General features: G+C 50.6%; 1 protein-coding gene across 2 annotated transcripts in view; it reads right to left on the reverse strand.

Annotated features, from left to right (window-relative positions):
- Positions 1 to 24,931, reverse strand: part of FGF18 (fibroblast growth factor 18) — a 66,037-nt gene extending 41,106 nt beyond the window's left edge. Inside the window, exons 1-4 of one of the 2 annotated variants that reach the window (XM_021410661.1) lie at positions 24,588 to 24,795; positions 24,240 to 24,276; positions 8,584 to 8,721; positions 1,646 to 1,826 (exon numbers count right to left, since the gene is read on the reverse strand). In XM_021410661.1, the coding sequence (XP_021266336.1) occupies positions 1,646 to 1,826; positions 8,584 to 8,721; positions 24,240 to 24,276; positions 24,588 to 24,619 (388 nt within the window). In that variant the 5' untranslated portion in view covers positions 24,620 to 24,795. Of the gene's footprint in view, positions 1 to 1,645; positions 1,827 to 8,583; positions 8,722 to 24,239; positions 24,277 to 24,587 lie in introns of both variants that reach the window. The other variant, XM_021410660.1, reaches the window with a different exon arrangement.

Below are 25,034 nucleotides of genomic sequence, written 5' to 3' on the forward strand. Positions count from 1 at the left end.
CTCAACGGTCAGAGCACGTCAGGTTTTTAGAAGGATGCCAGCAACCAGAAGAGAAGTGGATTTGGTGGCAAGCAGCGATGTGCACACAGCAGAGCTCCTCAGACTGGAAATGTGAGGCTCTGTGATTGTGCAGCTTCTCCACTGGTCCACGAGCACTCTCCTGCGCTAGGATTTGTTGTTCAGACATGATTGTATATGTATGAAGGGGACAAGATGGGCTTTGACACATAAATTAGCACTTGTCAGCTGCTCACGGGCACACTTCCCTGCTGCACCCCACTGTAAATGCTGCCTTCTTTCATGGAGAAGAAAACTGCATCACGTTACCTGACATTCACTGCAGGCAAGAGCGCTGCCTGGGAAGCCAGCAGCTAGCACACAGTGATTAGTTTACATATCAAACCTTAAGAGGATGAATGCAATAAAATGACACAATAATTAGCAGTCAAGTGGCACTTTGCACTCCTGTTTTATCTGGAAATTTTGGAATGACAAAGGACAATGTTGATGAACCTGAAGGGCAGGGCTTTTTCTGAGGGACTGGGGGAGTCTGCAGACAGCCTCGGGGGCTCATTTCACGACAGCCCGGTACCTTTGAGCTCACACCTCCAGTGGCACAACTCTACCCACCTCTGAAACAGCAGTAGCTGCCCCTCTGATGGCCATGGATGGTATGTCATCTTGTCCGAAGGCCGCTGAGGGAACAGCACTTCTCATATTTTGACCTGCTCTCCATCTGGGATGAATCATACCCCATTTCCACCTCCACCGTTGCTGCACATGAGGTAAACCTCATGTGAATGTGCATGCTGGTCGACACATTTGCACACACGCACAGCAACACCTATGGACTGCGTGTCCGTAAGAGAAAAAGGACCGCTTCTCAAAACAGCCCTAAAATCCTTCCAGCAACCGTGAATCAGGCCTAAAATAAGTCGAGCAAAAGTACCTCTGCCAAAGCTACCTCCAAGTGTACCAAGATAAGGAAGTTTTTTCACAATTCAACCTCCAGCAAGCACTTCTATCGTGATGCTTGTATGCAAATCAAGATTGAAATAGCTGAACGCACTACCAGCCTGTGTAAGTTAAGTTATTTGTGCTCCTGCAGGATCTACGTGCCTCAGGATTCAACTTAAGCACTCTTAAAGCTCTGAAGTCTGCTTAATTTCAGCTCAAACCGAACACTCTCCCCTAGAAAGATGAAAGGATGCTTCACTCAAGCACTGGGATTCATCCACCCTCAAGCCCAGTTCACAACCACAGCTTCCAAGTCACTAAGCCCAGGGCCACATAAGGAAAGAACATCCTAAGTGACCAACTTCGATATCACACATATCACACTAGGCAAGCTGTATGCTCACCTGCTAGGTAGAGAAAGATTTTTGTCTTCAAGCATCATCATACACTCGTAAACAGGGGCACTACAGTACTACGGGTTGGAATTGCCCGCAGCTGGGAGCTGGGCTGACAGCCTGCTCTAACGCAGCAAATTCCACGTTCTTAATCTGAAGAGTTTTTTTTTTTCTCCCTGTGATCCTCTGCATTTTATTGCTCTTCTCATTTTTCTCCCGCGAGGTTCTCAGGCCAACACAGTGAATTAAAGCTTTTGAACTGGAGTCTGGGGGATCCCAGTAAATATTCTTACCATATTTATCTCCGTCTTCTCCTTTGGCGCTGATCCTTCTGCCTAGCACTTGGATGTGTTTCCCGCTTGTCCTGCTGTAGAGCTGATAGAGCCGGAGCTGCTTCCTGCTCACGTCGTCTCTTGCTCGCGTTTGGTTCTCCACGTGTATCCGAAAATCTACATTCTCCTCGGCAACAAACATCTGAGAGTGGTGGGAAGGGAAAAGGAAAAAGAGAGCAGGCTATGAAACAAAATAAGCATCTTGGATAGAAAGATTACACATCAACCTGCCAAAGGGCACATGGCGCAAGATGACTGGGATTTGGCTGGCCTTCACTTGACAGTCGAGGCCGTGGTATCAGGCACTCAGAATGTAATTCTACCCAGAGCTGGCTCTAGAGAGTAAACCAAACCCGAGTTTTTACAATCAAACTGTGTGTGGGGGGGGGTGGTTGAGTAAAAACTTGTCCTCTGTCCTGCTTCGATTTAATCCTGGTCAGCCACACTAGCCATAAATTAGACTCGCTTTTGCATATTCACAGCCTCTACCAAGCTACATGGACATGTACAGAAGAAAGGGGACTGACAACTCAATTTCAGAGAATTTGTGCTTCACCTTCAGCAACCGCATGGATTAATGGCAGGGAAGAAGTCAAGGGAAAAACCTATTTATGCTGATGTTAGCAAACTGGATTCTAGCTACAGACAGGCAAAAAATCTTGTAAGATAAAAGCGTCATGTGTTTGTGGGCTCTCTTCAGCGTAAATTTGTTGCCAGCTTGGCTTTAAGTGAAGTCTGATCATTGCCGACTGTCTACTGCTGCATCTCTGTCCATCCCAACCTGGGGAGTGATCATCTGGAGCAAGCAGCAAGAGCACAACCGATGCGTCCAGCAGAGAGGCCGTTACCAGCGGGGTTCTGGGCGCTTCAGCCTCTGCCTCTGTTTTTTCTGGCCAATGGATTAAATTAACCTTAGTTAACTACAGCCTCAAAACATTACCAGAAACTTTCTCAGTCACATCTGCCCTTCTCTGGTATATTGTTTCCAATCTTAACTTACGGTTCCCAAGAAACACTGAAACAGGATTCCTGCTTTTGCTTCCAGACCCATCCTGGCTTGCCCAAGGTCAGAGGAGGAGGCAACCAAGATGCTCTCAAGAAGGCCCTCCCAGCCGGGAGGTCCAGCAGCACACAGCCAAAAGCAATCCACGCTCAAACAGCACAAAAGACCAGAGACTGCCCCACAATCTGCCCCTGAGAGCTTCTGCACCATGTCCTCACTGCACATACAAAACTAACAAATGGACAATATTTGGGTGGCACACTCCCTTCACAGTACAATAAATCATTCAGAAACCAAAAGCAGCAAAAGATTATTGAGCGGCGCCCAAAAGACACCGCTGCACAGCAGGCGATTTTTAATTTGACCGCAACAAATAATGGTCAAAGTGTCCTCATTGTCGGTGAGCTCTAATGCTGTGCACCATTTGCACGTAAGAGATGAACTCCACCACAAAATACGAATCACACGGGAATTTCATGAAGTCTAGGTTTGAAACTGGCAAAGGAATGACACTGTTGTAGCAGACAACTCCTAGCAGAGTTACAGCTTCGGCTCCTAACACATTCCAGCTACAGCATGCTTGTCCTTCCAGCCTGGAAGCAACAATGTTCTGATATATTAGGGTGTGGATGAAGCTGGCAACGCAAATGAAAAGGGGTCAATAAATCCCTGTACAGGTCCATTCTGAGCTAAAACACATAAGAGCAAGTGGCCGAAGCACACAAAACGGTCTCACTTAAGCCTCCTGCATCTGTCATCTCATACCAGTGCGTAGTTTGAAGCCAAGTAGTCAAATACTCCCTAAATGTCAAAACCTCAAAAGAACTTTTTAGCTTTCCCAATTATCAAGGAGACACACAGATCAGCAGCAGGAGGAAAACTTCAGGCAGGCAGCGCTGCTTAGCACCAGACCTTCACTAAGCAACCCAAACAAAAACATTATATTCAACACAGTGGCAGCAGCAATGAGGTTCACGGGGATGTTACAGGATCGCCTTTGCTGCCCTCATTGAATGCTAGGATTACGATATTTGAATCCCAAGTCCTAGGAAAGAAACCAGTTTAACTCTCTTATTTTACCATCAGTAATCAAAAGGCGACTGCAGGAGCCGGATGCTCAGGCTGCACTAAAGATACTGTGTCTAAACAGACATTCAGCAGGACAACACAAGTGATGGGCAGGAGTTATACAATTGATATTTAGCAATATTTCCCACTGTCAGAAATCTGCACAGCAAGAAGCCAGAGCAGAACGAGCCACTGCACCTGCTGGGAGGGCATGGTACGAGGTTAGCAGCGCTCTCAGCTCCCGCGGGTGCCAAGCTCTGCTCACTTTCCTCTCCAGTCACCAGAGCCACCTCCAGCAAAGCGAGCTGCATTTGGCTTTTAGTATGAATAATATCCATTTCTTTTCTTCTTCCTCCATCTTTCTTTTCAAATAATATTGTTACAAAGGATGCTGACCAACTAAAAATAGAGATGTTCAAATAATGTCGACAGCCAGCCTCATACCCACAAAAGCAAGGCGATTTGGAGTTAGGATTCTGGCTCCATCATTTTAAGATTTAAAACAGATTTTAAATCAAGATGACGTCGCTACATTGCTTTCACCACATGCTAATGAATTTCACATTTTTTTTCTAGGAAAAAAACAAAACAGGTGGGATTTGAAGCAAAGGGAAGGGAAGGTTGTTTTCCTTTCCTGGAAACTTCAAAATAGAAAAAGCGACCTATTTTCCAAAACATTCTACTTGTTTCTTTGCACTGAAACACCTCCAAGGTGGACTGGCATCACCTGATTTTTTCTTTACTGTGACTGATCTCCCCACCTGCACCTCCCAGCCTTCATCCCTAGGCCCTCTCCCACATATGCAGGAGGATGGAGCCCCGGTGTCTGCTCGGGTGCACAAAGCTCAGGACCAACCATGAAGGCCCTGATCCTGACTGCACCCACATGGCCAGTCCAACAGAGGCTCAGCATTTAGCACAACAAATAATCTTAGGGAAGGATAGATTTTAATTTGCTAAAGCAATCTTCTTAAGAGGTTCCTCACTAGATGAGATGAGCTGTGCTCATCTGGAGCTCAAGCACTTGCAGCACAGGCTGCAGCTTGCAGCCTGCAGGCAAAGTGCACACGTGGACTCTGGATCAGATGCAGAGCCATCTCACGCTGCATGCAGCTCCAAGCAGGCCACGCATCTGCCTGCAAGCATTAGCCAGTCTTCCTGCACAGCACAGCACAAAGACCAGCCAGTATTGCCTTTCCTCCCACTGCAAGAAGGGCAAGCATCTCCACAGCAGGATGAAGTCTCCCAGGTACAGGGCTTGACTAAAGGCTGTGTGGCTCAACTCCACTCTCACCCACAGCCCCAGCAGTGTGCCTGAGCACAGCACAGCCTGAAGCAGGGCCAGCCAGGATCAGCTGGGGACACCGAACCCCACCAGGGTCAGCCCAAGCCTATGTCACCACATCCCCTCTCTAACAACAGACCTAGCTCTAAAACAGGAGAAGTCCTGAAAGTGGAAGGTGGAGCTGCAAGCACTCTCCTTGTGGCTGTCCTGTCCCCTGGTCGAGATGCCCCAGTGTAGAGAAGCAGTGAAATCACTGGGATTTAGCCGTATGCTTAAAGATAAGCACATGCTTAATCACTTTGCTGAAACAGGATGCTCTGCTGGAACATAGCCAAAGTGAATTAGCTGTGCCAGCCTGAGCTGCATCTGGCCCACAGCAAAGAGTATCAATATTCTAAAATAAAATTTCATGCAGTGTTGATTTCATGAGATAAAACCTATTTGATCATTGCTGAAATCCATTCTCAGAGTATCCCTGCCCTACAGAGCATACTCCCTCAAGCAGCTAACTTTACTGAGATAAGAAAGCCCATTTATATATACCATAAGTGAGGCTCTCTTTCATAAAGCTCAAAAAAATTAGTAACATATGCCTCCTTCAGTAACTGATCGCCAACACTCACTCAAGGTCACCTAAAACCAAGTCCATTCACCCCAAAATATATTTCTGTAACAATCACAACCACACCAAAATGAATACAGAAATGTCTTCAGGTCTTAGGCACACTGTAAAACTTAAGGGCTTTAGGTTCTGTTCACCAAAGCAAAATTAAATCTTTTTTTTTTTTTTTAAACCATTCATTTATTATTACTGCATGTAAGATATACACAAAACGACCACCTTTTCTTTCGCCTTTTAATCTGATCCTCCACACAATCTGCCTTGTAACCACAGATCCTGCAAGAAGCATATAAGCCGGCTCCCTGGAAACTGCCGTTGCCTTTCTGCTTGCTTCAGTCAAGCATAGAGGAGGCCCTGGGCCAAGCACCTGCACGTGCAGGGGGCACTTAACAGCGTTACAGAAAAGCCACCTTGCAATACCAGATCCAAACAGCTGCAATACCCTCACTGCCTGCAGCAGCAACACCTACAGATCCAAAGTTCGGCACAAAAGGTCCCGAAATCAATGGCCAATTGCATCTTCTAGCTCCAAACCAGGAGAGTGCCTTACAGGACACTCCTGGGACAGAAAAAGGATTTCCTACATTACTTTATCTCCTCCAACATTTCATTGCTATTTGGTGCTGGACTGCGGTCTATTTTGCAAACTGGTATGGACCACTGTCTATGAAGTACAACTTCAGCGTCTCAGGACAGCAGATTCATTGAACACCATCTAATTCTCTGCCAATTGCTTATAGCCTGCACAACCTAACAGAGAGCATCACATTGTTTCATTTTCATTCTTCCTTTGTTTTCCTTTTTGAGCAGTTCCTCACCTGTGTATTACTTATCGCTGTATCTTTCAGCAACACATACAGCTACAGCAGTATATCTGAAATACAGTTGGTAATACAGAAGTTTAGGCAAGGGAATAAATAGCAGTCCTTTTGAAAACAACCATCACCTCAAGCAGCTGATGCATCTGAACACAAGAAGCTCTCTCTTCCCTCTGCTACCCCTGTTTTACTTGCTCATTCAAGGTAGGTCCGTTTAGTTCTAATTCCTACTCAGCCACAGAAAGAAGTGACTTCTAATCTGTCTCCAGACAGCTCAGAATGAGAAATTTTAAAGTGTTTTTTTGGTGCAATGACACACAGAGAGTGCGTCAAACAATGAGCGGATTTCATGTTAAATGACTTCACAACGATCCATCAGCTTTGAGAATGGCTACTGTATTTGTGAAATCCCAGATGGAGGGCAGGCAAAAAGATGACTTCGCTGACGCTGCCTAAGGTTTCAGCATGAAGTAATCCAAGAAATGGTCAAGAATCAGAAAAGCCTCTGACAGCAGCACCGTGATGTTAGCCCTATACAAGCTCATGCCACAGTTCTGCAAACACCGCCGCGCTGTTTTGAACTGCAAGCAATCAAAGCCCCGCCAAGGTCAATGAAATCCTTACCGTGCCAAGCCATGTTTACGGGATTTGGCTTGCCATCCAACCAACCCCTGCACATGCCTCATTTTCTATTTTTAGCTTTCCGGTAAAAGGGAATGTTAATATGTTATTGTTCATGTCATAAAGCGTTACAGCGTCAGATGTCCAAGGCCCACAGCATGGCCAAATTAGCTGGGAGCTGGACTTGAGAATTTCCTGATTTTTTGCTTTCTATAGTACAGAGTCTCCAAGCCTCATCAGAGAGCAAACCATATGTCATTCCCCAAACGGAACGAGAAATACAAAATCCCTCTCACTGAGGGTCTTACTGATTTCAAAAGATAAACAAATCAAGCGACTCAAAGTCCTTTCAAAACCCAATCTGATAAGCAGGAAATACTTATTACCTTTCAGCCATCAAATCAACCTAATATTAATGATTGTCTCCACGACCTTCTGAAGACATGAAAGTTAACTTAATAAGGTCAACAAGAGGATATCCAAGACAGATCTCTCTCAAGTCTGCAAAGGCAACTAACAAACCGCTTCGCTTCCATGACTTTGGCAAAATTCCTCTATGCCAATTACAACAAGATTTGCTAGCTCACCATGACAGTCATTCTTTGACATGCAGTGAAACATAATGCGCTCCTTATTTGCTGCTTTTTCTTCTCCTTAACTGCAAAGTCAATCCACAGCCAGGATAGTGTTACAATCACGTTACACAGCGCAGTTTGAAGCAAGACATAAGTGGATGTGCACCGCTTTGACGTACTCGCTCCTTTGTGCTTAGAAGCACATTTGAAAATTAATCTAACACAAAGCGCTCCGTGTACAGATGCACGGTAGGAACCCTGAGCCAAGGGAGAGGGCACTTCAGAGAGAATCTCTGCGCATCCAATGGGAGAGGGGCCATGGCACGACACTGCTAGAATTGCACAAATGCTACGTAAAGCTTTCATAATAGCACCACAACTGCAGAGCTGTGTTTCTTTGCTGTTTTACAAGGTGACTTCTTCCTGCTATTCAGAAAAATACTTTATCCTTTACAAATAAATCTCCAAGAAGAGTCTTCTCGCTCTCTCCTTTGGCAGATGCCCCTTTGAACGATGGCTCCGCACCCTGCGGGACCGGCAGCACAACGGGCAGTGTGGTGTGCCATGGAACTGCGCCTTCCAGCCACGGACACGAGACAATCAAACTCCACAAAAGACTCCACTGATGGAGCTTATGAAGTATTCCATTGAGACCCTTTGAGTTTTTGCTTTTTGTTTTTTTTTTTTTTAATTGGTTGGCTTGGGGTTGGGGAATTTTTAGGGTGAAAACACGAATGTCCTATCTAAAACCCAGAAGCCCTTACTCCACAAGAGCCCCATGGCTCCATCATCCATTTGCAAATCAAATTAGAAACCACTTTTTGCCTTTGTTTCTTAAGAAGACTGTTTCAGAAAGGCACTTTCCTAATACTCTATGACTTCATTCTCCAGATGCTTGTGTACTTACGTCCATCTTACGTCTATTAATCCTTGTACCAACAGCGTCCTTCAGCTTCAACAACACCTTTCCCCCTCGCGCTTCTCCATGGGATGCATTCAGGCTGCTCCCTCTCTCCGCTCTCCTCCCAGCCTTCATCTCGCCATGCTGGGGAAGGAAGAAAGCCAAGTACGCCCATGTTCCTCGCCCACCGCCCCGGCCCCGCCCGCCGCGCCCTCTCGCCCCGCCGGGCCCGCAGCGCCGCGCCGCTCCCGCAGCCGCCGCGCCCCCTGGTGGCCGCCCGGCCCGGCCCTGCCGCAGGCCCCGGGGCCCGAGAGCAAACGTCCGGTGAAGGGCAGCGCGGGCACGGCCCTCGGGGATGGAGCTGAGGAGGAGAGAGGCCGAGGCGGCCCTTCCCGCTCGATTTCAGCGGTGCGGAACGAGAGGAGAACGCTCTGGAAGAACACAGTGTGGTGTTGTGGTCCATATCGCATTCAGAGCTGCGCCGCAAGCTGAGCCCCGCTGACCCCAGAGCTGCCCGCCGCGTGGGGACAGGCCCTGCGTACAGCTCCTCCTTCATGCCCCCGAAGCACGCAGGCACAGCTCCTGGGGATGATGGCCGCCGTGCCACACGCTGCCAGCCCTCCCACAGCAAAGCACCGTCAGATGGCAGACAGCAACGCGGCCAAGCACGGCTCGCCAGCAGGAGGAAGGCACGAGGGAGCGCCAAGAACCGGGAACCTGAGAGAGCCTGAGGAAACACATGTTTTATGGCCTATCACTGAGTGCTTGGCCGTTTTCTAGAGAAAGATGATGACGCCTTCGAGAAAACCAAGTTTCTCCTTTTGATGATGGACTGAACCTCAGCCAGCACTGTGAAAGCACACCATTTGTTAGAAGGTGACATTTTAAACTCGTTCCACCCAGGGAAATGGTTCATGCTGGGGAAGAGCAAGGTTTCAGCCTTGATTAACGACGTAAAGAAACACAGGCACACTGCATGAAAGCAAGGAAAGAGAAGAAGCTGGAAGGCTTGCAGGACCAGGCCTCCCCTGCCTGCCGCTGCACCTGGGCTTCTCTGTCAGAGCTGCAAGGCAGCACCCAACCAGCACCAACAGCACCATCCTCCACACCTCACCCCTACCTGCCCATTCTCACCGATCCAAAACCAGGTTGCTGGCTGCAGCCTGAATGACATCGTAACAGACTGCAAGAGCAAGCCCGCCCCTCCGGCATTTCCCTTTCCCCAGCCCAGTCTGCGCTGTGCCCATGTGGCAATGTGGAGGGGACCGAGCCTGAGCCCCTCTCGCTGCACCACCAGGACCACAGCAGCCTCCTTTCCATGGGACCATGTCCTGCTGTCTCCGTCAGCTAAAGCAAACCATCCTTGTGCACCTCAGCCACACAGGTATCTGCAGGGCACTGCCTCTTGCCACAGTCTGATTCTCTGGAAATACAGTTCAGACCTTAACTCTTTTCCTCATTTTTCACCAGTTGTGATTTTTTTCTTCTCCTTCAAATTCAGAGCTGGTGTTATTTTACCACAGCCATCAATCAGGCAACGAGCAAGCAGGGCTTTTCTTTCTTCCTTTCTTTCTTTGTCTTTCTTTCTAATGCTTGTTATATCTCTCCTACATACTTCCTCCCTGCACAGAAATATCCCTTCAAAGCTTGATATTATTGAGCAGCTTTCAACCATGCCCAGCAGAGCCATGTATTCTCTGCATTTGTTTGGCCTTTGTTTCTAGGAATGAAATACCAGTGTCTTAACAGTGTGACTTCATTTCACTACTTCATTCCAATACTTGTTCTATTTCTATCCCACTGGGTCAAACTCACCTATTGTGAGACCTCACCGATTTCAATTACATCAGGGATTAATTTGTTCCATGGCGTTGAAGCTGTTAATACAATCCTTGCTGGCTCTAGATTAGAAAAGGCACGATCGAGACCTCCCTCGCAGGCAGTGTGCTTAACAGCGGTCTTGATCTTCATTTTGTTCCTCTTTTTTTTTTTTTTTTCCCTCCTTTGTGCCCCTTTGCCCCTCTTTTCACAACCTTCTCCTTCCTTTCTAAACTGTCCTTATCAGAACTGGGTGGTCCTTCTGACTTCCACTGTTACTGGCAGAAAGTTGCCTGCCAGCAGCCGCTGCCCAGCATGTGCAAGGGAGCCAAGGGTCAGCAGCAACAGGTCTGGCCTGAAGCCACCCAACACCGCACAGACTCGCAGCAGCTGGGCTGCTTTATGGAAGCTGGGCACGAGAAGATCTCACGAGGGACATTAGCACCAGATCTTCCTACACCACCGTCCCCTTGGCAACTCACCTCCCCAAGGCAGTACAGGGAAGGACCGGTTTCAAAGAGAAACTGCAGGTCCCTCTGCACCCACCTGGATCTGCAGGGGCTCGCTTCTGCAGCTCAGAGCGTTGGTCTCAAAACTTTAGATCCTGAAATACAGATTTGTCAGGTAGCTCCATTCCGGAAAGGATATGATCACTGCAACCCAAACCATGGTGCCAGCCAAAGCCTTCCCCAGCATCATACACTCACTGCACGCAGGTTGCCCTGGATGCTTCCTACAGTGCTGATTAAACCCAGCCTGTGCCATGTAACCCACAGAGAGGAGAAGGAATCGGCTCTGGAGGATGTGTTACAGTACAACCAGCTCCACAACAGTCCTGATCTGCAAAAATCACTACTTGAACAAGCCTGATCTTTCCAAAATGCTCCCCTTTAGGGGGGAAGCCTCCAGCCTTAGCTCCTCCCCAGATGGTTTTGCTGGGGAACTCCTAAGCTCCCATTGTTGCACCTTTACCACAGTTATTTCTGACTCCTGCAAGTTCAGTGAGGGCAAAAGAAAACCCAAAGCAGTTCCCCACCTTCCTGCCATGCCTTCCACAGGGTGCGCTCTCTGCTCAGGAGAAAGTTTTGGTATTCATTAATACATCACATACTCTGCACTCCCAGCTCAGATCACCCGCATCAGCTTTCAGGGGACATCCCTGCAAGCGGATCCCGCGAGACTTGTGGGCAAGATACAGCATGGAAGCACCACCACTTAGCATGCAGAAGCTCCCAGCTGATCAGTGGCAATGTGCTTCAGGTTTAGCAGGGGCCATGTGTGAGCCACGGGTCTGTGCTACCACCATCATCCCTTGCTGCTAGAATCGGGATGCATTTTTCAGATGGAGCTTCATGCTTGTGTCCCCTCAGCCACAAACAGCAGCCCTCCTCATGGCATACATACTGCCTTGAAGAAAATGGTAACAAGGCTTTGCAGAACAGCCCCAGTCAACCTCTGACATCACGGATCCACAAAGCCAGCAGTTAGATTTGGGGAGCTTGCCATGCTACAACTGCCTTTGCTAACTTAACCAAAAAACGCTGTTTCTTTTCATTATGGAGAAAACACTCGTGCTGAAACAAACTGCCCTGATATGCAGGAATTAAAACTATTCAGCAGTCCAAACTGCTGCAAGTAGTTGTCTATTAGCATTTCTGAGCAGCTGAAATGTGCATTGAAAAAAACAAAACCTGGAGAAGAAAATGCAAAGTCTCTGCAGTCCAAAACAAAATCAAAGAGCAAACCTGATCTCCAGCAAGGCAGCAGCACAGAAACCCCCACGTCCAAACACACATTACCTGCACAATGAGCCATGGAGGAAACAAGTTTTGAAGCAGACTCAGAAGCAGCAAACAACTGCTCCCAGACTACTGGAAGTGCCTTTGCACAAAGCAGAGAAACAACAAGCACAGGGCTGTCCCACACTAGGGTGCTGCCAGCCTCGTGCCTGGCCTGAGGGGCTGCTGCACCCCATTTGCACGAGCTGTGGGGAGCCCAGGCTGGCAGCAGGCTGCAATACAACCAGGGCAGTCCTCCCTGCAGGGTGCTCGGAGACAAAAGCTACACACACACCACTAAAAATACTTACGAGCAATCTGTTTGTCTCTTCAAATGCAGCCCAGTTACTGAAAAAAAAAAACATTCCAAATTTGAAACACTCCAGAGCTTTTCTCTCCCTTCCTCCCTCCATCAGCAAGGTCTTCCTTCTAGGGCAGATCCTCCAGCCACAAACCTGTTTGGCCACAGCAACAGGGAAGAGAAGAAGCCCCAAGCCCACTACCTTGAAATGGGCCAGGTCAACCTGAAAAGAGGTAGTCGTTCACCCCTAGGAGTTACAGCGATACTTTGAAGCACAAGCCCACTGGGTCCAAAGTGATGTCTGTGTCCCTTCTGCTCAATGCCAGCCCAGCTGGGACCTCCACAAAAACAGGAGCAAAAGCACAAGACATGGAAAATCCAAGAGATGCTCAGTGAAACACTGCTGTCAGAAGGAGACAGACGATCACCGGAGACCGATCTCCCCATAAAAGAAATAAACATTTGCAATGGCAGCACCGCAGCAGTGACCTGGTGTTTACCCAGGTAGCTCCTTTCATCTCAGTCCCTTGACATCGTCCAAGGAACACACAGGTCCCTGCTCCCACTGCAGAAAAGCAACTCCCTCTAGGGTAAAGCGTGGCAACTGCCGAGCAGCACACACAAGTTCAGGACAGCGTTTCCAGAACGCCTTTTTCCACTGAATTTACAAAGGCAATACAGCAACTGGAGCTGCTGTCCAAGGAGACAGTTAGCCACAATCTCATGTGAAAGGTGGCTTCTCCAAATGCACACAGCTCCCATTTCTCTGCTGATTCAGCAGTGATACCTGGAAACCCTATCAAATTATCCTGTGCCACTTTTCCTCTATCAAGTTTCCTCTGGAAACCGTTTACTAAGCTCCAGCCAGTCCCACTCCTGCTTATTCTGGCAAGATAAAACAGTGACCCTACATGGGAAAGATGCCAACTGGAAAGGGACGTGCTCAGGTGTCCCTGCTCCATCACTCTGATTTGGTGGCACCCACACGGCACTGGGACGTAAGGCGGGGGCTGAGACCAGGAGGTTTAAGCTGTCTAACGATATCTGGAGGCCAATCGGGATTTTCTGGAATCGCGGGAGTCATCTCACTGGGAAGCTAATTAGTGTATGTGCTGCTGATAGCTCACTTCTGCCTTGTGTCCCCAGTTTTGACTTTTTCATGCCTGCTTTTAGGACTGGCTGACACTAGCTATGAGAGATGCCAAATCCTTCCCATGATTTGCATCCTTCCCTCCCTACATGTAAAGTTTCGTTTTCCCATTATTTGGGATCCACAGATGGCCACAACTGAGCCTCTTCTTCACTGCCGCAGTCACCAGCACCACCCTGAATGGAGAGGTTTGCAAGTTCAGGGCAAGGATCAAACCCATTTTATGGAAACTAACAAGAAAATGCAGAAGACTGGAAAACATGCAGTAGCCTCAGTGGTTACGTGTTTCCTGAATACCAGTTTGTCGTCGTAGTTACAGAGGGGGAGCAGTCCTGTCCCTCTGGGCTGATCTCTTTCAGCCACCAGTGACAGCACCCAATGGGACGCCCAGCTCGGGGCAGCCCCCAGTCTCCTCATTCCAACCAGCACAGCCCAATCCTGAGGGACCCAGCCCTTGGAACTGCAGCCACTGGGGCCTGGAGAGGGCAAGGTCCTGTGTGGACAGCGTTGAAGGAAGAGCAGTCAGGGTGAGAAGTGGAGCAGGCCAGCAATTTACCTAAAAACAAATGGTGATTTATGAAGTCACAGCCATGGAGATGAGTATCCAGTTCAACTCACACACTTTGCCAACTAGTTTCCTTTTCCTTTCCCCAGGCTACAGTGACCAAGCACCTGCAATGTTAAAGCCTGTCCTGCACAGTCCTCTGCTCGTGTTCATGAGAAACTTCTTTATCTACAAAAATCTTGCAAGTTATTTCTGGAACAGGGCTTTCCAGAGATGATTTCAATCAGTAATTCACTTATTTGAAACATAAGATGCAAAATTTCCATCATCTTTGCATGGGAGATATTTTCCTTTGATCTTTCTTTAAGGCTTTGCAAGGCAAGAAAAGCAGTTTCATGAACTGCACTGCACTCTCTGAGCCCCAAAGACATCTCACCAGGACCCCTGCTGAAGCTGGAGATGGACAGAACCAATTTCCATTTGGAAACGTGCTACTTCTTTTAGAGAAATCTCCTCAAATCCACTTAACTTGGGAAGACCTGGTTTTATTTAATGAGTTTAATTGATTTTTGCTAACAACCGCCTTCTGCATTTAAGATCATCTCTCCAGGGTCGCCCCACCTGGAAGCAAGCAGCAGAACCTGCCAGCACTGTCCCTGAGGTTAAACAAATGGCTTTAGGGCACCAGCATAGCGCTGCCTGTCACGCCAGCTCAGCACCCACTGACAAAAGCAGAGCGTGCACTTGGTGCTCCCAGTTCTCCTGTAACACCCTGCTGCCACCGCATCTCCTTTCTGCTGGAGCCTGGGGGGATTTCATCGCTGCCTGCTCCCTCTTGCATGCAGCGGGGCCGGCAGGTCGGCTTCAACAAATCGCCCCCGATGCAAACCCAAAGCCTGCTATCTTGGGATAACAGGCTACGCACGCGTTTTTGCTGAGTTATCAACCCTGCTCTGCCTGCAAAACCCATCAGCCGTAAAGAGAGCCATAAAAATCACCCTGCCTGGGCTGCCCTGCGCTCCTCCTCCTGCACAGCCAGCACCGCGCGCCCGCTCACAGCCCAAAGTTTGCCTTCCCCAGACGTTATTTCCAAGCCCTATTATCTCTCCTGCTTATACCACACTCCCTCTATTATCGAGAGATCTCCAAGTAATTTATAAGCCCACAAGCTCCCACACTAACGGGGCAATAAATCACATTTACGCACCATGTTGCCTACTGTTGGAGGGCAGCGGCGTGGGAGCAGCGGGCGGCACGGCGCGGGAATGTCACTACAACCCTAAATCCCGTGTCCAGAAGGGCTGCAAACCATGTTTTTGGAATCTGAGAGGCTGCAAAGGGAAACTCCACTGAAAAAAACAGGCTTTTTCTTCCTATTTTTCATTTTCATAGTTCATAGCCAGTTAGAGCAGCCCTCAGAGTGGCATTTCTGGGCTCCGTCTGCTGAGCCCGGTCCTTGGATGGGACGAGGCACTCATGGCAGGCACGTGCTCCTCTGAGTCCTGCTCCTCCCGAGGCATACTGGGACATCTCATTCAGAGCAGGGCAGTGTTGTTCTGAATGAGCCAGGCATTTGTTTTGTAAGGGTACTGGGAGGATTCCAGTCTGCGTCTCACCTCGCTGTGTTTTCCCCATCCGACTCAAAATACAAGCACACAAAAGAGGGTTTTCTTTTTAAAAAGCTCAACCAAAGGAGAAGGATGTTTTTGGCTATTTTCCTCAAGGAAAGAGGTTGCCCATCTAATAATCCCTAAATGGGCAGTGGGTTGTTGAGTTTTCATCCGCGCCTCCGAGCCTTATTCCCTCTGCCAGGTTGCTGGTTTTCTTTTCCACAGAGTTGCAAAACCCCTGAATAACAAGGTTTGTGCATGGAAGTGCTGACACAAACCTTAACTACAGCATCCTGAACATGATACCAGAATAAGGACGCTCCCTGTGTGGCCCAGCCTATGGATAAATAAAGCATTTCAGCAGCCAGCGCCGACAGATCATAAACCTCCACAAGCATAAATACCAACAACAACCCAAAAAGATTAGAGGGCTTAGGGGCGAGCCAGGCTGGGATGATTTAGAGTTGGGGTGGAAGGGTCATTATTTCTGAAGAGGTGGGGGTAAGTGGGCCAAAGAAATCAATAAGCCGTTGAGCCGCCGGGAAGGAAGGGCTGTGCTCATTGCACAGGCCAAGTGCGATGTCCCTGGGGCTGGCTCATGCTGCTCTTCGGGTACAACATACTCAAATGAACAGGCACGGGCAATGCCAATCTCCATCCCCATTTGCAAAGCTTCAGAGCTGATCAGTTGCGTCAGAGGTGGAGGCAGCCCCATGATGGTGGAGGTGGCCCCATGACGGTGAAGGTAGCCCCATAAAGAGTTAGCCACAGGACTCCTGCTTGCTACAGCAAGGGCAAACACAGTGCTTTGCAGCCATGTTCCCAGACCCCATGGCTGCTAATCACAGATGTCAAAGGCCACAAGCTATTCCCACCTTGCCTTTTTCCTCTCCTCATTCAGTCCAAGTCTTGGATCTTTCTTTCCCCCACTTTCTTTCTAGCAAACTGAGCAATGATGAATGACTTTGGATTAAGAGCCTTTGCGGTAGGGAGCGAAGCCCATTTACCAATGTAACAAATATGTAATGCACCAATTAATAACTACTCGTACCCAACAGACCAACGTACCCATGAGCCACCTCGGGGATACAGCACAGCAGGATGCCCTAGGATCCCATGGATGTTAGTGATGCCAGAACTCCCACGCAGTAATCCCAGCTCACAGGCACACACACAGGTGCAAATGCTACAGATCTTCATTCCCAGAGACCCAGAGAACTAAGTCAACTCCTGGTGTGGGGGGAGAAGTACAGGAACCTGTTCCGATATCTCCCAGTGAGCCAGCCGCCTCCTCCACTGCCTTTGCAAAGATATTTAAAGAAAATTCTCTCTATCAGTTAGCGGGAAACCTGACCAGGTCATGTCAGGCTTATTGGAGTTAATGGGTTTCAATTTTAGTTGAGACCTTGAGAGTTTTCAAAATCAGTAATTTCATCTTCCCTCCAGAAATGAATTCCTCAATGGTTACACTGCAAAAATATTCCCAGAAAGGACAATTCTGCTGCTAATGTACTAAAGCCCACATGAAAAAAAATATATATCAGATTATTATTGAGCCTTATCAAAAGCACGGCATAAACCATGTGTTGAATTTAATCCAAACCAAACTGTCAATCTGCCTTCAGGATCAGATATAACAAACATGTGAGCCTAGGGCCAGAAATGAAAGCACAGTTTGTTTTCTAATACAAGATTTGTACTGATCTCTTTTAGCCACACTCCTGCAAGGAAATCTTGACACCGCAAATGCCAGACAAATAGGATTTCTTATCTTTCTGCTTTGTTGAGCCAGGGAGAAGTTTTGTTTGTTTCTAATTAATCTTTCATTGCAGGTTTCCTGTTTGCAGGGAACAATTCTCAACCATTTCTGAAAATAAATCCTTTCTGAAACTTCTTCAATAGGGGGAAAAAAAAAACCAACAAAAAAGGCATTACAATCATTAGGCATCTTCCAAAGCGTGGGCATCCCCCTGCAAGGGAACTGCGGGATGGGGCAGAGCCCCACAGGGATGGGCACACAGGCAATGAAGAGATGCCAGCATGTCCCATAGCACTGGGATGCCTCCAGCCAACGCAGCAGCCAGTGTGGATTTGCTTAGCAGAGGAAGGCCCTGCTGCTGGACCTGGGGTTACCACAGTGCTTTGTACACACCGCCATGGCGTGAAGAAATGCCCAGAAAGAAATGAGAAGTGCACACGTAAACTCTGCGTTCTTGTTTGCTAAATAGTCAAACAGCAATTCAGCTCCCGTTATCTACTATTTCTATACAAACAGCACAGGAAAAACTCCCCAGCCTCCCTGGCAGATCAGTTCCGTCTATTGCTTCCCCTGCACATCCCAGGGACACAGCCCACACTTCCCACGCGACCCCAGCCCACCAGCTCTGCAATGTCAATGCACAGATGCTCAACGCTTCATCCCACACCGCCTGTTATGCAGCATAAAAATCCAACGCTGAGTTTCCCATGGAATTCTAGGCAAAGTTCTCAAAAGAACTGACTGCTCCCTGGGATAAAGGCATCGCGTGTGTGCAGCACAGCACAGTATTCCTATTAAAAGCCCCACAGCCAGGGCCGCCGGTTCTCCTATTGATTGCTGGGGGCTGCTCGCTGCTCTGATCTCAGCTGGTTGGAAGTCTCCGCAATCGCTGTGAGGTCGCGACCACAGGGTCAGAAACCAGCACTGCACACACCATAATTTATTTCCCAGGCAATCGATACCGAACTCCACTGCACAACGCTGCACTGCAGCGTCACATCCAGGGGCTGATGCAGCGCTGGAACCCTAAGGCCTGGCAGCCTCGGGGGTCAAAACCAGCTTTCATTGTACAGCTGTGAATGACGGCTGTAAACCAGTGCACGCCCACTAGCTGCTGGTTGGTACTGTCATGCAACAGAGCAAAATTCTGCTCACAGCCTGAAACCAGCTTGGAGAAACAAGTGTTAGTGTCTGTTGAGCACCATGTTCACCGCTGAGACGATTCAGCAGGATAAGCCCAATGAGCAGCTTGGTTATCTGGCCCCGGCTCAGAAATGCGTCGGTCCCGTTTCAGGAGAACCCACACACCTGCAGCACTCAGTCCATGGCACGGGTGCTGGGCAAGGAGAGACAGACCAGCAACCATTCCTCCCTCACAAGCAGAGACCTCCCCTCCCTTCAAAGAGATTAACAGCAATGGAGGAGCAGCACAAAGCCCTTCTGCCAACACTACCATTCTCCCCATTTTCTACTTTGTGCTCCCTGTGCTTGTGGGAATGCATTCCGCACAGCACACGCATGCACCTCGGTATTCAGCGAGCTCCTGAGGTTTTGTGCTAATTCTGTTTTGCTGCAGAAGGGTGGCTCAGGGTATTCCAAAAGATACAGCAGCTTTTCAACAAGCTGTCCCTGCAAGTGGTGCCAAAGACAGCATTTTAGCAGGGAAGACAGGGGGCTGAGAATATGCAGAAGGAAAAACAGGAGCCGGGAGGAAGAAGCAGTGCTGGAAACACCTTGCAGGACGAGCAAGCTGCTGTCAACTACTTGCTCCGGTATTTGTGCAGATGCAACCTGCAGCTCCCTGGGCACTTCACCAGATTCCGCACTCACCAATCTCAATGTGTTGTGTTACAAAACATCACCAGGAGGCTCACAGGGCACGCCACATCCCTTTCGCTCCCCTTCAGTGCCATCCCCAGCTGCTTGCTGGACCCAACCCCTCCAAACCACACGTTCAGCCAAAGCCAATGGACAAAGTGCTGCACTTTCAGCTGCTGCAGTTTGCCCCTCTGTTTCCAAGCCCCTCAGGGGAACTTTGGGCAAGACAAACCCTCCTCCGTCAGCCCAGCCCAGCCCATGGGCTCAACAGGGCACGCACTGCTCACAGCAGTGAAACCAGAGCAGCACCAAGCATAGAGCAGCTATTTGCAGAGGATGCTGTTATCACACCTGAAGGAAACAGGCCAACGCGTTAAGGCAGAGCAACGTATTCCTTATGTCACCACATGACCCCTCTTCCAGTGGCTGCAGCAGAAGGAAGCAGGTACCCTCACAGAAAAGCAACCGTGTGCTGCAAGCAGGGGGCTGGCAACGTCCACCAAGCAGCACTAGTGCAGCACCTGGGGAGGATGCATTTCTGCCAAGCTTGAAACCCGGAGGCTGGTTGAGCACAACAGGAGGGAGCTGCCGAGGGGCGGCTGCTGCGAGCTGGCCCTGTGCTGCGGGAGGCCGAGGGGAGGCCGAGGGGAGGCCGAGGGGAGGCCGCCCTCCGAGGGAGCCGGCGGGAGGGGGCACAGCCCGGCAGCCCCCGGCAGGGATCGGCACGTCCGCTCCCACCCACCGCAGACACCGGCGCGGCGAGGAGCTCTCACAAAAGAAAGCACGCAGACCATGACAGGCTAAGCCTCCTCCTTCCTCTCTCTGTTCTCCTTTCTTCTCTCTTCATGCTATGGCAAGGCTGCTGAATGCCAATAAGAAAATACTTTGGCAGACTCAGACGGTCTTTTCTATGTTTTTTTCTCACTTCCCCTCCAGCTACTTCGCTGGATGCTAATCCTCCATCGGCATTTCAGACACCAGCGAACAGGAGACACGCCAGGTAGGCAGGGCTGCACCATTCCTGCTTGTGCCTGCTGCTACGGCCCAGAGGGACCTAGACACAAAAGCCCAGGGATGGGACAAAAAACAGCCAAGAAGAAAAAGATACAGGCACCAGGCAGAAGCCCCACGGTCCCCACTTCAGAGCAGGGAGATGCAGGGCACAGGGATGGCTCCACACTGCCCTGCCCCTGGGGGCAAAGAACCACACAGATGCCCGCAGAGGCTGCATGCTTGGCGGTCCTCGGGGCTGGTGTCTGCCTTCCCATGCTCCTTCATTCCTTTTTAAAATCTCACAGTTCCCTGAACTTATTTTTCACCTGCTCTTATCACAACTGATATCAAAAGTGTCCGTATCTGGAAGGAATCAAAGCAAAAGCAGATAGCAATGACAGGAGGAGGGGAGAGCACACAACAGGGGCTTTCCCAGCTCCTGAGGAAAGGAAGAGAGACCCACAAAAATGCTCCAAGGATCTGGGAACTGAGTTGTGGATCCAGAGGAGTGACTTTCAGCCCCAAGGGAGCCTTTTTCTCCTGGTCCAATTGCTCAGCTGGATCGCATCACAGCTGCAGAAACAGCCAGTGCCCAGACTGGTGCTACGGCTTGCGGCAACATAAACTATTCTGGGTGCTGCCCACGTGAAGGCGTTGCTGCTAAACTCACCCCAGCTCTGCCAAAACCAGGAGGGCCTGGGCAGTGTCACCCTTTGCCCCTGCCACTCTTCTCCCCCCAGGCTGCTGTACGAGCACATAACAAGGAGATTTTTAAGCAAGCATCCCTCCAAATCACAGCATCCTTCACCTCCATCCAGCCTTGTCCATGCCAGCTGCAATACAGAAGGCGAAACTCAAACTAAATACAGCCACCGCAGCATGTCCAGCTGTCTTGGATGGGGAGCTCTGATCCCACACCCACTACACCCTCCTGCGTGCACACCTCCGCCATGGGCAAGCCCTCCCTTCTTCCCTGAAGCACCCTGTACATCTCTGAGCTCTGAAACTGCAACATGAGCTGCAACACATGGGTTCGCAGGTCAAGGTATCCAAGCAGCAGCTCTGCTTTGCTGCCCACTGCCACAACAGAAAAGCGCTGAAATACCCAAATTCACACACTTGGTTTTGCCTCTCTGAACAGGAATCTGTAACACAGAGGCCTCTGCCTCTTCGCAGGCGATGCGGTGTGGCAGGACGGCGGGTGCTGGAGATGGCAGCGATGGCTCTGGTCCCAGCAGGGCCCAGATGGCTGCCCCGAGCCTCACCTCTTCCAGCCCAGGGCTGGGCACGGGCCACCCACTGCAGGACACAGGGCCTGGCCTGCTGAGCATTTGGAAGCAGCACTTCTCCGTGTCTCACTTTGCACAGCCCCAAACAGGGATTGCCTGGAGCTGCACGGGAGCTTCGGAGAAACACAGTTACTATTGGCATGGTGCAGCAGTCTCCCTCTTACACAACAGCAGCAGATGTGAAAATAGCACGGTGCCGCCACGTGCGCTGCTCTGACCTCCTGTTTGCTTCTGGATCAGATTCCCAAGCTGGATCCTAACGCACGAGAGGCGTCAGAGCGAGGGACCAGGCCCTGCTGGGCCCTCTCCATGACCCAAGCAGACATGCACCACGCCGAAGGGCATGGCGAGGGGCAGGAGAACTAAACTGAAGAACGCTGAAGGGCAGTGACAGCGGGAGAGGCAGTACTGCAGCAGGGCAGCCCTAAGGGAAACCTGCACGAACAGCTTAACCTCCCCAGTGTCCCCAAGGAGACCCCCCCGTCCCTGCTGCCTGGGACTGCTTTTGGGGCACAGCAACCCCGGGCAGCAGAGGAGCTGCTGGGAAGCAGACAAGAGGGGAATGCGGCCACAGGGATAGAGCAGGAGCCGCAAAGGGATGCCCACAGCTGTGCCAGGAGCTCGGCTCTGCACCACTCATCTCTCACAGGATGCATCACCCGACAGTGGCACCCTGCAGGAGCCCAGCTCCGCTGCGAGCCCAAGCCCGCTGCCAAACCCTGCAGCAGGGGATGCTGCACCGTGGAGGAGCGGCCGCCCCGTACCACTCCTCCTGCAGCAGAAGCGCAGCCACAGGACTGCAGCGCACGCTGCAGGTGCATCACCTTCACACGCAGAGCCCCAGGGCCGGAGCGCTCCCACAGCCACCAGCGGGACGGCGACAGCGGCAGGAGGCGAAAATCGGCCTTAGGATATAATCCATCCATCCTGAGAATATAATCCGCCCCTAAACCTCCCCGACGCAGCGCAGAGCCCTTTAAGCAAAACCAAACAACTTCCTTTAGCCTAAATAAATATTAAACCGAAGCGATGCATTAATTTACTCCGGTTCACCAAAGGCTAACTCCTACCCAAACTGATCATTATGAACGAAATCCTATAATCCCTCGCTCCCATTCAGGCTCAAAACATGTAATCCCGTGAATAAATCCAGAAAGAAAGTGTAACAGAATGGGCAATAAAAACTTACGGCGCTCACATCTTTTCATCTGCCATTAACACTGCAAAGCCCCACGCGGGCCCTGGAGGACGGCGGAGCCCCGCGCCCAGCGCATCCCATGCCACGAGACCGAGACGGGACGCTCCTTAACAGCACGACAGCCCGCACTTTTTCTTTTCCTTCTTTTTTTTTTTTTTTTATATTATTTTATTGCTTTGGAAGCCTGCGAGCTCCAACTGTATAAATGCCAATAACTTCCCAAGTTTTAAGGCTGCTGAAGTAAGAGATCAGATTTTAGCAAGTGCTTTCCAGGCAGCAGGCCAAACTTTTTCTGATTCACTAAAAGCACCGAAGGGAGGGGGAGAGGGAGGGGGCCGGGGCTGATTAACTTCAGTTACCACACAATCGCAGAAAAATGTCTCCCGCTGCAGCGGGTGCCATCGCAGCCGGGATTCCTCGGGTCCGGGAAAGAAACAACAACAACAAAACGCACCGGAGCGCGGCGGCTGCGATTTACAGCTGCGGTCTGCGCGGCACAGGGGCTGCGCCGGTGGAGTCGTGATTTTCAGAGGGATGAGGGGAAAAATAAGCGGATGCGTTTAGAGGAGGGGAGCAGACGATGGGGCTGTTGGGTTGGGCCTGGCCGCAGGGACGCAGCCCCTCCTGAGGCACCGCCAGCACCATCCTGGGCTGCGGAGCACCAGCAGGTGCAGCAGGGCCAACACGGGGCCGGGTGGCACTGGGCTGGCAGCGGGGCTGCGGCACCTGCTGCACCCGTCTGCATTGGGGTCCCACAGACACATCACCAGGGGTCCCACGGACACGTCACCAAGGGTCCCACAGACATGTCACCAGGGGTCCCACGGACATGTCACCAGGGGTCCCACGGACATGTCACCAGGGGTCCCAAGGTCATGTCACCAGGGGTCCCAAGGACGTGGCAGTGGGGATCCCCTAGACACGGCACTGGGGGTCCTGCAGACATGGCAGTGGAGGTCCCATGGACGCGGCACAGGGGGTCCCACGGACGTGGCACTGGAAGCCCCGACCCGCAGTGCCCCGCCAGCAGCTGCCTTCTGCCCAGGCAGGATCAAAGGCAGCAGCAGGCTTGGACGCCTTCCTCCAGAATAAAGGGGAGGGAGCGCGCAGCCTCCTCCTGGCTTGGGCACGCCGTGTTTTGCAAAGTATCGTTTTTTGGGAGTTAAGTCCCCTACGAAAAAAAAAAAGAAAGAAAGAAAAGGAGCAGGAGAGCGCCTGCCGCTGCAAGGCAAGTGCATCCCTCCGCGCAGAGCTCAGCGCTGCTTCCCGGACCCCGCGGGCACCGCGCGGCGCTGCGGGCGGAGCGCAACCGGGATCCGCGCAACCGGAGGGAGAAGCGCAGCGCGGAGGTGCGGGCGCGCCGGGGTCAGCGCTGCCTTTGTTTCTTTTTTTCTTTTTATATAAACACCCAAAAGCGAAAGAGGACAGAAAAGGACAACGTACCTGTACCTGAAAGCACAGCAGCAGGAAATGTAAACATCTGGAGAAAAAAAAAAAAAAAAGGCAACAAAAGATCAGATGATGCGGTGCAATGGTTACGGTCGCGTTTTTTTTTTTTTTTTCTTTTTTTTTTTTTTTTCTTTGCGATTATTTAAGCGGCGCAGATGGGCGCTCCGCGCACGAAGGGGCTCGGCTCCCCGCTCCCACCTGGCTGCGGGCAAAAACGCAACCGGAGCCTCCAAAATGGAAGTTTGCGAAATAGAACCAATAAAAACCATCATAAAAATAATAATTAAAAAGGAAAAAAAAAAAAGAAGAGAAGAAAAAAAATATATATGCCATAATCCTTACAGGCAAGTGCAGGCGGAGAGCAGTGAATACATCGCTGGGCGAGGAGGGGAGCTCAGTGCTGCCCGTAGCGCCGTGCAGTCCCCCGGCGCCGCGCTGACATGGGCGCGCTCCGGCCGCCGCGCTCCGTTCCGCGCCGCTCCGCGCCGCTCCGCGCCCCGGGAAGTTGTGGTCCCGCCCGCCGTGCCTGCGCCGAGTGACTCGCTTAGGCATCAGCTCTCCTCTCCCCCTGTCTCTCCTCCTCCTCCTCCTCTCCCTCTCTCTCTCCGCCTTTGGGGGGGATGAAGGTGCTTATTGTCAGTAACTTCCGATCATCAGCCCGTGCCCCCCCGCCGCCCCCCCGGCCGGCCCCGCGCCCGGCACTGCGCTCCGCGGCCGCGCAGCGGGAGGGGGCAGAGCGCGAGGAGTGCAAAAAAAAAAAAAAAGAAAAAAAAAAAAAAAAAAAAAAAA

The sequence above is a fragment of the Numida meleagris genome, chromosome 12 (assembly GCF_002078875.1).
Source record: "Numida meleagris isolate 19003 breed g44 Domestic line chromosome 12, NumMel1.0, whole genome shotgun sequence".
Classification (NCBI taxonomy): Eukaryota; Metazoa; Chordata; class Aves; order Galliformes; family Numididae; genus Numida; species Numida meleagris.